The sequence below is a fragment of the Vigna umbellata genome, chromosome 11 (genome assembly GCF_029865625.1).
Source record: "Vigna umbellata cultivar VRB3 chromosome 11, Vumbellata_1.0, whole genome shotgun sequence".
NCBI classification, from domain to species: Eukaryota; Viridiplantae; Streptophyta; class Magnoliopsida; order Fabales; family Fabaceae; genus Vigna; species Vigna umbellata.
This window is the reverse complement of record NC_142175.1, coordinates 1583185-1598463: the sequence shown is the minus strand read 5'-3', so window position 1 is coordinate 1598463 and position 15279 is coordinate 1583185. Positions and strand designations below refer to the sequence as shown.

General features: G+C 32.9%; 1 protein-coding gene across 2 annotated transcripts; it reads right to left on the bottom strand.

The window, feature by feature from the left end:
* Window positions 1-8325: 8325 nt before the first annotated feature.
* On the bottom strand, window positions 8326-13947 carry LOC148190727 (DHHC-type zinc finger family protein). Of its 2 annotated transcripts, XR_015783086.1 has the most exons (8): window positions 13471-13947; window positions 11222-11314; window positions 11040-11141; window positions 10652-10732; window positions 10466-10564; window positions 10282-10377; window positions 8764-8967; window positions 8326-8690 (listed from the first exon to the last, which is right to left on the bottom strand). XR_015783086.1 is itself a non-coding variant. In XM_088102524.1 (7 exons), exons 1-7 carry the CDS (start codon window positions 13753-13755, stop codon window positions 8857-8859), a joined length of 867 nt encoding a protein of 288 aa, XP_087958650.1. In that variant the 5' UTR covers window positions 13756-13947; the 3' UTR covers window positions 8326-8856. The 2 variants fall into 2 exon arrangements, 1 of the variants encoding a protein (XP_087958650.1); XM_088102524.1 differs by having other exon boundaries at window positions 8326-8967.
* Window positions 13948-15279: the final 1332 nt, after the last annotated feature.

The following is a 15279-nucleotide window of genomic DNA, read 5'->3' as shown; positions in this document are numbered from 1 at the left end:
TCACCAGCTCTTGGTTCCCACTAGACAATCCGGTATCAACCCTATACACTACCTAGAATTGAGTTGCACCTGCTCTTGGTTTCCACTAGACAATTCTAGTATCAACGTAATACACTGCCTAGAATTGAGTTTCATCCACTCCTGGTTTCCACTAGACAATCATGGTATCAACCTTCTACACTACCTAGTAATTGTTTAACTCAACTAAGTTAATCAAAAAGTGTTTGAAATCTCTTCAAAATGTGCAATCAATCAAATTGTTTACAAGTCTTACACGATAACTCTCACAAAGAGGATGTGTCTACAATATAATTCAATCTAATAGACTTTGCATAATTTTCTCTATTGTTACAAAAGCTTATTGTTCTATGAAGCTTGAGAATATATTCTTTCACTAATATGAGTTTTACTTCAAATACTGTTTACATTGTTCGTGTGCTTATTCTCTTGATCTTCTCTTAAAGGATCTTCTATTTATAAGCTTCTTGAGAAAATATCTATTAGATAGTGCTTATTTTTTATCTTTGGATCTTCATAGCCTTTTCATAGTGCTTGTTTTTTATGTTTACATTGTCTTTGATGCGATCAAATTAATACTACCAAACTATAACAACTTCAATATTACTAACACAGTAGCCAACAAAATAGAAATGGTAAATTCAATCCTAAGTCATCTCTCAACGAGCACATAATTTATTTTTAACAAATTAGTTCTTATAAAAATTATGCAAAAGGGCTAGTAAAATAATAAACAAGATAAAGATAAAGAAAAAAATTAAAGAAGGAAGTAACAAAAGATAGAAAGAAAGAATTTTATAAATAGATGTAAAAAGATAAAAACAATGGATAAAAAAAATAGGTTGATTTCACTCTTTTTTCAAAATAAAATTCATCATTGGTTATCTAAAGATTATTGTCCAATTAATTGTGTTAGATTTTCAAATTAATCCATGTAAATTCTCAATTAATTTGTTGGTGTTCTCATTATTAACCAAAGTACATTCTCAATTAAAAGCAAGAACTTTGTAGATTAATCATAGTAAATTTAACCAAAGTACATTCTCAATTAAATATTATTATGCCTAATCATGTTTATTCTTTTACCTCTTATATCAAGTAAAAATCTCATTAACCAAAGTACATTCTTGATTAATTCTTGTTAAAGTTTTCACCTTTAATCAAAGTATATTCTCAATTATTAGCAAAAACTCATTTAATCACATGAAAGTTTCTAACTTTAATCAAAGTAAATTCTCAATTAAAATTAAAAACGCTTAGACTCAAATGATTGACATGTTATGTAGATTTAACACCATGCTAAATTGTTGTAATGTAAAAATCATTACTTTTACTTGATTAAGAAGCAAAAGACAGATAAAAATAAATCACAACAAGAATCAAAAGCACAAACAAATTTATTCACCTCACCTCATAATCAAGTTAAGAAATTACATCAGAATCAACCACAAAGGCTTAACACTCCATGTAGTGTAGAAATAACATGAAAATCAAAGAAAAGAGGTGGAGATTATGGGACAAGAGACAGAGAACAAATTTGATCCCCAAAAGAGTTCCTAAGTTTCCCTAATGTGTTTTCCTAAGTCTCTTAGAAATTGGATTATGCATTATTTGAGACTTTTCTGTTGTTGTAATCTTCTTTATGATAATTTAATCTTCTCAAATTATCTTCTAAATTATCCAATGTCTTCAAGATATGTTTGCTTGTTGTGGAGATCAAAAAATATTTGACAAGATATTTGCTAGATTAAAAAGATTTGACAAATATTATCTTTTAATATTTATTGATATAGTTAAATAAGATAATTATTTAACAAATATCAAATAAAATATCTTAAGATATATTTTCCCCAAATTATCTTTAATCATAAATATTTATCAATTATCAAATCTCTTTTAGTAGAAAAAGTAGAGAAAACCACAAGATCCAAGTTTTGTTGCATGTTCTCTCTTCTTGTCTTAGCCAAATTTCTTCACTTTTTCATGTTATACTTGGATTGATTTGTTGTGGTCTTGATTATTTTCTATTATTGGATTTATCTTTAAGGTTTCATAACACTTTACCCAGTTTATTACCACACCTCAATGAGTTCAACTTAGCTGTAGTTGCACTAACACGTCTCAAAATATCCATAACATTTATGTAACTAAAGAACTATTTTTAACATGCTTTTTGTATCTCATACTAAATAAACTCAATTATAATAAATCCTAATTAAAATATTCTATTAGAGCACAAAAACCAATTAAGAATCCAATATTAAAGGCTAAATGAGGGCATAAATATGCACTTATCACATAGGTAGCACCTATAGGTTGAAGTCAACTTATCAAAGCAGACATGTTTTTCTAGTACTTTAACCATAGTAGGTTGTATGAACTTTTCAGTCCGACTTTTGATGGTGAAAACATTCCATGAATGTCTTGTTTGTTTCTAACATTCACTTTTGACTTGTACATGATGTAGTAGATGAAGTAGATATGCATACAATAAGATATGTCCTTTTTCTTATGACTTTTGTTGTTTTGAAACGTTGTGCATTTAATGCTCTTTAATGCGTGTTCAGAACAACTATGTGCTTTTCAAGATTTCTATCGTTTAAATAAGATTTAACCGTTTAAGCATTTCTAAAGAGATATCAAGTAATTCATAAAGGTTTCATGATGGAAACCTATTTAGGGAACTAAATGGATATCCATCTAAGGAGCATCAACTTAAGCTAAGGCTAGGAGAATGGAAGTAGAAGAAGGACTTTCAAGTTTATTCTTGCTTTTCTTTAAACCTTAGAAGACATTAAACCTCTAATGGTCAAGAAGATGGAAGGGGAAGATGGGAGTTCAAGTTTCTAGTCTTGTAAACGGATCACATTTTTAGTCTTCTTCTTTTATCCTTAGAAGACATTGTTTTAGATTCATTACTTGTTTAGAATCCAAATCTAAAGCAATGCCTCATGGCCTTTATATTTCCTTACCTATTACTTTAACCCCTTGGGAGGAAATTAGCATAGACTTTTCCTTAGGACTTCCAGAAACTTCTAGGGGTTTCGATTCTATTTTTGTGGTAGTAGATCATTTTAGTAAAATGGCTCATTTTATACCATGCCACAAAGTAGATGATGCAAGCAATATTGCTAAATTATTCTTTAGAGATGTGGTTAAACTTCATGGTTTACCTCGCATAATTGTTTCGAATAGGGATACTAAATTCCTTAGTCACTTTTGGAGGACCTTATGGTCTATATTAGGGACTAAGCTTTCTTTTTCCATTACTTGTCATCCACAAACAGATGGTCAAACTGAAATGGTGAATAGATATCTATCTACTTTATTGAGAGTAATCTTGAAAGGTAACCATAAATCTTGGGATGAGTACCTTCCCTGTAAAGTTTGCATATAATAGAGTAATTCATAGAACTACTAAGACATCTCCTTTTGAGGTTGTCTATAGTTTTAATCCACTCACTCCTTTGGATTTGATACCTCTTCCTACTTCTTTTGATTTTATTTATAAAGAATGGTTATCAAAATCTAAATTCATAAAAGATCTACATGAGAGGACTAAGATTCAAATTCAACACCAAAATCAGATATACACTAAATATAAAAATAAGGGAAGGAAAGAAATAATCTTCAAGGAAGGAGATTTAGTTTGGGTTCATCTTCAAAAAGATAGATTTCCAACTCAAAGGAAGTCTAGACTAAATCATAAAGGAGATGGTCCTTTCAAGGTTCTTAGGAAGGTCAATGACAATGCATATTAATTGAACTTTCTAGAGGATTATGGAGTTCATTCCATTTTTAATGTTGCTGAACTTCGCCTTTTTACATGTGATTATGATAGTGAGGATGAATTTTTAGATTTGAGGACAAATCCTTCTCAAGAGGGAGGAAATGGTGATTTGGGCCCAAACCAAAACTCCAATCAAGGCCCAATTACTAGAAATATAGCAAGAAAGCTTCAAGAAGAGTCAGAATACCCATCCAAAGACTCCAAGGTGTTATTCCTCAAATTCAATTGGCAGCTAATGGTCCTAGACCAGTCAGCCCATGCCCGTGGAGATTAGAAGCCTCCTTAGGATTTCATCCAACCAGCACTCAACATACCCTGCTTATAAATTCAGCACCCCACTCCTTTGTATCTTCAGTTTTGAATGCAGTGAATTGTTATACTATTGAAATCACTCCAACACCTTTTTGCTTTTAAGTCACCCGAGATTACTCTTTTCTCCTTCATCTCCAACTTCCTTCCTTCGTTAGAGGGCCTTCTATATCCACCACACACTCACCATAAATCAACCTTCAAACACCATGACACCTCCTTTGCCCCTGCACATGTGAAACTGAACCTAAGTTCGTGTAGCTTAGCTCCCTACATTGCTCGTGATGGACTATCCAGGAATTCCTAGAGCAAGTCACCAAACACTTAATGCTTAACTCGGTGGGGTTAAACGGTAGTTAGACGAGTTTGCCTAATGGAAACAAGAAGCGAGTGAAACTTAACTAGACAACATATCAGGAAGATATCGGGATTGTTTAGGGATACCAAGAGTGATGAAGAATATTGCACAACCAGGAGTTGGTGAAACTCGGTTCTAGTCAAAGTAACAAGGGTTACTAGGATTAACTGGGTGATACCAGGAGTGGTGCGAATACTCAATTGTAATCTTGTTGAAGATTATAGTGGAACCCTCTAAGAGGTCTTAGGGAGAATTGTGTGTTTTCTACTTTAGTCTTGCTATTGTTTTTCTTACAAACTATGCAGTAGTTTATTATCTCAACCATTTATGAAAAGCTCTTGTCATAGATGTTATTCTTATTAAGAGCTATCTTTCTCAAAACACTATAGGAGATTTAGTTAGACAATTGAAAAATATTTATCTCAAAACTTGTAGTTTGAACATAACCTTTTAACTCAAGTATTTAGCAACCTATATAAATTGTTTAATCTTTAACAAGGTTGTTAAACTATCTTTTGACGAAAAAGAATTTCTACAACATTATCCAACCCCATTCTAGTGTTTTCCAGGTATTTCAAGTCAAAGTGAGAGTTCTTCATATACTAGTGATTCTAGTACTTCCATTTCTAAGAAGGAAACTTTGCCTTGTGAAGGTGATTTACTTATGGTGAGAAGGCTTCTTGAGAGCCAACATGTTGAAGTAGAACAATCACAAAGAGAAAACATACTCTACACAAAATGTAAAGTTTTAAAAAAGACATGTTCTATGACTGTAGATAGTGGTTCTTATTGTAATTGTTGTAGTTCAAGAATGACTGAAAAGTTGGGCTTTACTACTACCCCTTATCCTAAGCCTTAAAGCTTCAATGAATTAAAGAGGATGAGGTAGTAAGGGTAAAAGAACAAGTAAGTGTACCAATCTCCATTGGGAATTATGAAGATAAAATTATTTGTGATGTAGTACCAATGGAAGTTGGAAACATTTTACTCCGAAGGCCTTGACAATATGATAAGAAGACTCTTCATGATGGTCTCACTAATAAAATAATTATCCATCACAAGGGAAAGAAGATACTTTTGTATCCTCTCACACTTCAACAATTGTGAGAGGACCAAATAAACCTTAAAAAGAAGTTAGAAGGAGAAAAAAAGGGAAAAAGAAAAATAAGGAAAGAGAAGAAATTGGGTTTGGAACCTAGTACCTCTTCCAAAGAAGTTGTCCAACCACAAGCTTTGAAAAATTCTAAAACCCTTTTGCTTGGACAACCTCACTTTTCTTGTCTACTACAGAGAGGCCCTCGTTTTTATAAATTATGAACTTGAATCTCTATCTAAGGGGTTGCCAAAACTTTTGAAAGAGGTTGATGATTTGTTTCCCAAAGAGGTACAAAGAGGTTTGCCACCTTTGAGGGAAATAGAGCACCAAATTGACTTAGTTCTTGCAGCAAGCCTTCCCAATAGGCCAGCTTATAGGATCAACCCCCTTGAAAACTAAGTTAACTTATGCACCTATTCTAGTATTCCCTGACTTTTCCAAAACTTTGAACTAGAATGTGATGCATCTAGGGTAGGTATAGGAGCTGTGTTAATTCAAGGAGGTCATCCTATAGCTTATTTTACTGAGAAACTTAGAGGACCTACCTTAAACTATCTTAATAGGGAACTATATTTCCTTATTCGTGCTTTTAAAACATGGGAGCATTACTTGGTGACTCGATAATTTATCATACACACCGATCATAAGTCTCTTAAGTATTTGAGAGGGTAAGGAAATGTGAGCAAAAGGCATGCCACATGAGTAGAATACTTGAAACAATTTGCTTATATGATCAAGCACAAGAAGATAAGTACTAATGTTATAATCAATGCATTATCTAGGAGGCATACAATGTTAGTTACCCTAGGTTCACAAATTTTAGTCTTTGATGACATTAAGGAATTGTATAAAAATAGACGCACCCTTTGTAAAGAGTTAGAACTTGAATGAATATAGAGAAACTTTGTCAAATTTGCAAGCCTCTCTTCTTCGTTCTCATTGGAGTAGTCTCTATTCTAGATTTCTTCTTTTTCCTTTAAGGTTGGTCCAACCTCCTTCAAGAATGCATCACCAATTTCACAACTTCAAGTCACTTCAACATCTCTTACTCATGCTTCCGCTCTATCATTTCAATCATCAAGAAATTTTGTATAAAGAGCTTCTTCATCAGACATCTAATGTTTTTTAAAATTTTATAATATTTTATTCAACTCTTTTCTAAAATTTTCATGTATCTTCAATTAATACCTAAAAAAAATAAACAATTTTAGCCAAAGTTATGTACAAATTTCTAAATGATACTATAAACCACAATTTTTTTGGTAAAAACACAGAGAAAAAAAACAACTTAAGGAATCCCACTGAAAATGTCTAGAAAAAATAATTTTTTACAAACTCATTTATGAAATCTAAAATATTTTTAGTAATAAACAACTCATGTCAAAAATTCCCTTGTTGTTTCTGGTGCGCTCTTTTCCTTTACTCGTTTCTCTTTTCTTTTTTTACCACGTGGCCTAATGCCACAATAGAAATGCTCATGCTAAAATTTCTTTTCACGTATGTGCTTCACCCTTCTGTACAAACGGCATCAACTCCAAAACTAAAAGCACCCCTCTTCTTCCAACACCTTTGTATTATCGTCCTCAATTCCTATAAATATAAAATTTTCTCTTTTATCTTGTTTGCATTGTGTAATCCATAAATAAAAAATGACATCGGATGTAAATGATTTTTTACTTCTGAATTTCACAATTTAGAAATCATTTTTTTTGAAAAAAATAAGAAATTAAATTGCACAATTTAAAAATTAAAGATAATTTTATTATAGCTTAATTCAAAAGTTTCTTTTCTTAGAAAGAAAAAAATTATTGGATTATGCCAAAATTATATTTTACTTTCGAATTGTAACTAAAATAAAAAAGTCAAAAATAATTTTTGAAAGTTGGAAAGTTAAAATACAGCTTCTTGGTTGCATAACCCAGAAGTTTCTTTTCAGCAAAAAAAGAATTACCTTCGATTATACATTTCTGAAGTCACTTTTTGATTCTGGCTTGTACAACAGAAATTTTAATATTCATGGAAGTGCAAGGTTGCTTATGCTCTCCTTTGCAGGCTTCAATCGAGATATGCGGATAAAATTAGGTGTCTTCGCTGATGGTGGATGCAGCAATTTGTAAACAATTTCTGAATTATTGGGAAATGACAAAAACACCTTTTAATTTCCGATCTCTACTCCTTCCTTCCGCAGTGTTTTTTGCGAGTGTGGACTTTGAGCACCAAATCTCTTTATTGAAACTCTTGGTGCACCTTTTTTCTAATTTGCATCATGAATGCTTGAACTTGCATCATACTTTGTAATGGATGGAAGCGATTGCTTACTTACCTATGACCTCTATGCTTACGACAGACACTGTCCAACAATACATCTCAGGATGTCACAGATTTGCTAGTGCCATGTTCAATGTAGTACGAAAGAATGGTTATTTGCCACAGTACTAAATAGGAAATGGAAATGTTTCTTCATCCTCTCAGCAACTACCGAAATTAATGTTATTACAATGAATCTGACGAGCAATTACAGTTTCTTTTACTGCAACTACCAAAATTAATGTTTTTGAAGACTAAACCCAACAATGCCGAACAACAATGACAATTCAACAATACAACTAACTGGTGCTTAGGTTGCATTCATAGATACACCTGCTGTTGCAACACCCGCAAAGAAAGCAAGGAGTAGAACCCTGTTCATATCCCCCCCACGTGGCATGAACTAGTTGACATAAATAACGAAAAAAATAGGTATAACTATCAAAATGCAAAAAATAAATGTGTATTAAAAAATGGATAATACAAATATTTAACCCAAGGTACAGAAATACAGTTCTAGAATACAGAAGTACAACTTCAAACGGGTTAAGGAATCCCTTTAGGCACTTCCTTGCCTGTTTCAGAAATTCTATTTGTACAATAGGTTTATCCGCAGAACTCTACAGCTGTAACCCCACATCATCCCAACCGTAACAAGACCGGAAGAAGGGGAAAGCAAGAAAAAAAGTCTATTCTGTGCCTAGAAAATGGGCAAAGCAATGAAGGAAAAAGAAAAAGAAAAATATCCACAAGGGCATTCACATTGTGTAGTCAATTTCATCAATTATATGCAGCAAGCAGCTCTTGACCACCTACACTTCAGCAATTGTGGGTCATTGTCATCAAGAAAAGCAACTTTGTATTGGACTAGAGATAGAACATTACCAGTCATTCAGTATTGTCATCATTCCAACTATTCATAACAAGGGTTAACACGAATAGCATTGCATATGGCCACTGCAAAGCAATGCCAAAATCTCATTTGGATGTTGAACCTTTTGGGAGATCATAGATGGTGTTGAACCTAAGTCCAGAGCCTATATGGTTTGCAGAAGGCCACAGCCACCTAAGGATATTCGGTCCCAAAACCTGCAGAGCAATTAAACAGAAACTAAGAAACTCAAATCCGTAGTTCGTACATGGAGCTTCCAGTTTCGTTTATGATAGAAAAAGAAAAACACCCGACAGAAAAACAATGCAATAACAATAGGGACTGATCCGTATTATTTTCAGATAACATAAAATACAAAGGGAAATGACTCCTAGTGCTATAGAACTAAACTCCTAAAGAGAGAATAGCACTCTCTCTGTCCATAGCAGGAATTTCAGGATCCCAAGGATGAACCCTCTCTCAAATCATTTCTTGTATGTGCTACACTCACGTTCAGTAACTCTTTTACATCATTTGCCACCTCATCCATACCCTTCTCTCTGTTTTTCCTCCTCACAGACACTCTTCAACCCATGGGCCTTCCTCAATCACTTGGACCCTATTCACAGTTCTATCAGTTTCAAAAAAAAAATAAAGAGGAAGAGAGGTGGTGGTGAGGGCATTGCACATGTCAACAATCAAAGAACCAGAACTCATCCATGGAGACAATCAAACAAATTTTACTCACAAATAAACACACTGTATCATCTATCATTTTCACCTTTCAGCGTATCGTTAAACCAGTATTGAGATTGTTGAAAATAGTTGGTAAAAGTGGCCGTAATTGCAATTATAATATCACTTGCAGAAATACTGCAAACCGCAATGCAATGGCTGATAAAACCCTTCAAAAGTCATCACCAAACAGCCTAGATTTAGGGTGAATATATTACAGCTTTAATGACCATAAGGTCAAGATTTTTTATCATTACTGCCACTATTCTTCTATTAAAAGATTTAAACTTCAGCGTATGATAATGGAGTCATGTTTCAGCATTGTTGCTGAAGCACAGCCAGGGTCTATCCTTACAAAACAACTTATGAACCATTTAGTTGAGTGTTGAATTCGGTCACAAACCAATAAATAATCTTATGTTATTAGCATAGCTTGATAAACTGCAATCCCTGATAACTAAATTGAATCCACACACTAAAGGCAAGAGAAACATAGCTTATTTCAAAAACAATGTGTGGTAACAATTGTTAGGGAAAAACCAGTTCAAACCAAAATGAATTCTGGATATCAATGCTAGAATCTTAAGATCATCTATATATAAATAAGATATCTTAGCTTCCTTAACAGTTAACACTATATTAGGCAATATTTAAAACATACATTTCTTAGTAAACCTAAAGAAATGCATACGATTGTCAATGAGTGTAAACACAAAATATCATATTACATGTTTCTTTGTGAAAACCGAGAAAAACCACTAAACAAAAAGGACAATGCATTAGTCCTCAATTCTTACAGAAGTCAAATTCTCATATGGGCCAAGGTCGTATGGATGTTTGTAGATACTCCCACCTTTCTCTGCAAGCCATAAAGCCCTCACTCCTTCATGATACTGTTAACACAAATTCTTATTTCAGAAAGTTGACATTAATCTGGTAAATGAACTAGCAGTTTTTAACTAAACTTTTATCAAGTATAACCTCTATTGTGGTCTTGTTATGTAGGACAAGATAGATATGCCACCCAAAAAGCATACATAATGTTATGGATAAAGGGACCAGCAAGAGCCCAGAAACAACCTGCAAAAATAGAGAAAAAAAATCAAGAAAAAACAAATTGTTGAGTTTGCTTATGTAAAATATGTAGTCATTTTTAACAGAGCTCACATATACAGTACGGAAAGAGCTTTTTCCAATTTTTTCTTCATCTTGTATGCCATCATAAGCTAGACTACCCACTAGTAAGACCTATACAGTAATAACCAACAAAGAAATAAAAAAATATTGTCAGCACAAGCAAAACCATCAAATCTAGCTCCTTGCTTTGACAAATACAGAAAGAAAGAAAAATTAAATCAGGCTACCTACTTCATTCATGCAAGTGAAACTTTGAACAAGTTTGGATTACCATTTTTAGAGAAATAATTGCTTCTTTGGAAGCTTTTTACAGAGAGCTTTTGAAAAAAGAAAATACAAATGACATTCCAAATAAGCACGACAGGGAAATCACAATAATAACCAACTCATAATGATAATGAAAAAGATTCAAACATACCAGGGAGTAGATGCAGGAAACTACAGAGTACAAGACAAAATTGAAGAAGACTTTATAGTTTGCATGACCCACACAGTTATTTATCCAAAAGCAGTGATGATCCTTACAACCAAGTGACAACAGATTAGCCATTATCATGAAATCCAAGTTAAACATTGATTAATAATTTAGATCGTTCATACCATTCGTAGAACACATCTTTTACAAACACGGCAATGATGTGCACGAGGAGGCTTATAGTGAGAACACTTTTGGCAATATCGCAAATCTCCGCCCTGCTTGCAGATACAAAAGCAGATTACTTGAAGAGTTATTTTTCATGACGCTCAAATATTAATATACAAACCAATATTTATGGGAATATTCTGCAGATCAGAATATATATCCTTTTAAGCCATGGGATTAATTCAATAAAGTTGTTAAATAAAATAAGCCATCTTAACATAGTATGATATGTAGAAATTTGGGTACACAAATTCACTTAAGAACCCAGAAGAACCTAACTTCAAACTCCACAAGTTTTATACACTATATAAGTACATTAATCATAAAAAAAGGAAGAGAGACGGGACCAAGACAACTCAACAAAGGATAAAAGCAATCTTAAATCATCATACAAAGTAGAAAAACCATCAAGTTCTCATGACTCCAGAGATCGCTTTTCTAACTTCAGAAGTAAAGAGAAAGTAGGTATTGGAAAATATCAACAGCATGCACATAAACATGATTTTGTGGTTGCATTGCAGCTGTTGCTTGCATATTTCTGTGGATCAATTGTGACTGATGCAATCCACAACCTCAACGTGGTGTGTCTACATCTTGAGATGTAGGTGCACATTTCACATCCTTGACTAGGATAATTGTATAACACAAATTCAACAACCGAGGAGATAGGGTCCCAAACTACTCAGGCTAGATGCAAATAGAACCAGAAGATTCAAACTGACATAGGCATTAACATAAGTGAAATGTGAATGATTCAAATGAACAAAATAAGCTTCACAGACAAATGTGAAAACCAGCAAAGGCCCTTTTCTTTATCTCAAAATTTTGGCTTTCGAAGCAACAAATAAAAGAAAACAAATAAAGAAAGATACTTAGTTCAAATTATCCAGACCCATAAACTTGCCTTCAAACCAGCAACTTTACCTGAGTTTAAGACAAATCATTTAATTCCCTATCTTAAGACCTGAGATTGTATACCTGTAAGTTCTAGGAGTTAACTCAAGTTTGAAGAATATGGTAATGAGATGTTGGTTAATAGTAAGAGACAGTATAATTCAAAGGAAGACAACAATGTATAATATAGTATACTTTAAAATGAGTAGGTTTTGATGTGCTATATTCCACCAAAGCAAGCATATTTTAAAATTATAATGCCAGTCTATAGACTGTATTCAAGACAATAAAAAAGCACCATAGCTGCATTTAGCCTCTTGGAAATTAAATACAAAATGGGGAGGAAGAAATTTGGCCTGCCAAACAAAATGCATAAGTTCATAAGAAAAAGACTAAATATTTTAGTTCCTGCCCAATGTATATACAGTATTCAAGCATATTTTCAAATTATAATGCCAGTTTACATACAGTATTCTAGACAATGCAAGAGCACCATAGCTTAAGCATTTAACCTCTTGGTAACCAAATCCAAAGAGTGGAGTGTAAAAAACTTAGTCTGCTAAACAATATATATCAGATTATAAGAAAAAGACTACAAATTTTAGATCCTACCCAATCTAATCATCTTGAAATCAATTTTGTTTCCAAATCAATAGTCACAGCTGATTAGGAAAACCATTCATTCTAGACATCAACAAACCATCAACAAAACCACTAAACTCTCCAGCCAAAAACAACAAGGTTCATCCCAAGGTCAAGTTGGCTACATGAATCACACGACACTATTCAACTCGACTAAAACTCAAATTTTCAGGAATGTTATTCATCATGCGATCTCTATTGATCACTTTTTGCGAATGTCGTTTGTTACCTCTCTCTCCTCCTCTTCTAAGAGGACTACAAACTATACCATTTTCAAATTTTTTTCACAGGTACTTCAGGGGACCTTCGTTGTACGTATTCAAACTCTCTTACTGAAAACAAAGCTCCAAATACCCTATCTTGTAACAGCACCACACACAAACACACACACGCCTAAAGCGATTTGCTAGGCCTCAAACGAAGCTACAAAATGCCACTCCTTCCACAACCACCAGATCACAAAACAACACGAACAACAAACCCCTATGCAACCAAGCTAAGTTTCAACCACAAGAGAATCCATTAAATTCAAGCACCTAACAATGCAGCATCAAAACAAACATGTCGAACACAAAACAAAACAAGCAACAATGAACGACAAACGAATCCCCCAAACGCAAAAGCCATTATTTTTATTTTTTAAATTAAATGACAAAGAAGCGAAGAAGACCTTGCGTTTGATTTCATGGATGGGGCTCTCGGCGTCTTCGACGTCGGGGATGTAGGTGGCGGGGACGCGACCCGGATCCGTAGTGATGGCGGCGCGGTAGGTGATGCCGCAGACGGCGGAGAGCGCGGTGAAGACCGTGGCGTTCATGATCCCCGGGGAGGAGAAGAGGCCGAGCCAGCGGTCGATGAAGACGAAGACGGTGGAGACGTAAATGTATGCGATGGCCAAAACGACGACGCTCACAGGGAGCGAGAAGTTGAAGGGCTTCCCTTTGTCGGCGGCCATCGAGGGGAGAGGCGGAGGCGCCGCCGGCTAAGCCAAAACGACGGCGTCTCCGGGAACGAGAGAGAGAGAGAGCGCTTTGAATTCGGAGGTTAGTTGGTTGGGTTGCGAGAGAATTCCAGACGCTAGCTTTGCCTTCAATTTTACCTCCTTTACCGATTTGGCAACAGCTATTACAACAACGTCAATTTATACATTCAAACAAATATAATAACTTCTCTCTGTTTCTCTATTCTATATCTGTCCAATTTCTGTTTCTAATTAAAATATGTGGTTTAAGGTGTCTGATTTTAAAAACACAAAATAAATAATTTATATAATTTTAATAAAAATTTAACTATATTTCTTTTGTGCAATGATATTTTAATTAAATATTTTAATTTCAGCTGATGTGTGACATTTCGCTACAGCATTATGGTTTATAACTTTTTACAAGGTGGATATTTAAAAATCATATGGCAAGAGAACCGGTAAGCTATGATGTGTTCCCGTTGTTTCGTCAAAGAAAAAAGTCCCATTAAGTTTATAAACAATATATACAATTTTCTTCGTATATCTATTGATATTTTTCAAAAGTTTAAATAAAATTATTTAAAAACAAATTTCTGAAATATAAATTTAGATAAAAAAATTAATTTTTAGTTAAATTATTCAATAAAATATTAGTGTAAATAAATTTATTATTTCCACATAACAAATTTAAATGAATTAGGTCAAAATATAGATTTTAAAAAATAACATTTTATATAATAATTTTAATCTCATAAGTTTATATAAAAATAAAACAAACATTAAATTATTATTTTATGATTCATATACTTTTCACTAGTTATTATATTTTTATCATTTGAATTTAAAGAAAAATATTTAAATAAAATTTATTAATAATTGTTGGTAGATATATCTCCGAATCAAATACCATAATATAAATACATGTCTCATCATAAAGGAATAATTAAATACATATATTCATTATCTCTATATATAGACTATTCATGTAGTATTCATTATATATTTTATCAGCAAACAATCACGGATAAAAAAAAATTGTCTTCCCTACTAAGAAATTAGTAAAATTGAATGGAGTTAACTAATTTCATTTAGAAAGTATCCACTAAACTATTGATTTTGTTTTTACAAGATTTTTTAGTGTTAAATTTAAAAGCAATTACAAGTTTTTTTGTTTAGAAAATTTTCTTTTGTTGTGGTTTTGTTCTTACCAAAATTTGAACAAAGTGTTTTGGATGTGAAAAGGATGAGGTTATTAGAATAGTTAAATTGTTAACTACGACAGAAGAAAATTTATTTTCATAAAACTTTTCAACACTAGTTAATACTTTCTATGACAGATCTATATTTATAAAGTTTAGGACATTGAATAAAAACTTAAAAAAAATAACCATATGTACAATGTTATCAATATAGAAATAATTTATTAGATACATTTTGTTACAAATATATCTCTTAATATTTTAGGTACGTATAAATTTATTATTTGCAGGAAATGTTTATAGTGGTTTTACCACT

Bases quoted from the DNA above. Each gene is read 5' to 3' on its own strand.
- LOC148190727 (XM_088102524.1), bottom strand. From the start codon at position 13,755: ATGGCCGCCGACAAAGGGAAGCCCTTCAACTTCTCGCTCCCTGTGAGC. The intron at 11,142-11,221 runs GTATGAACGATC...CTTGGTTGTAAG, and splicing joins AAAGATGTGTTCTACGAATG to GATCATCACTGCTTTTGGAT. The intron at 10,565-10,651 runs GTGAGCTCTGTT...CTATTTTTGCAG, and splicing joins GCTCTTTCCGTACTGTATAT to GTTGTTTCTGGGCTCTTGCT.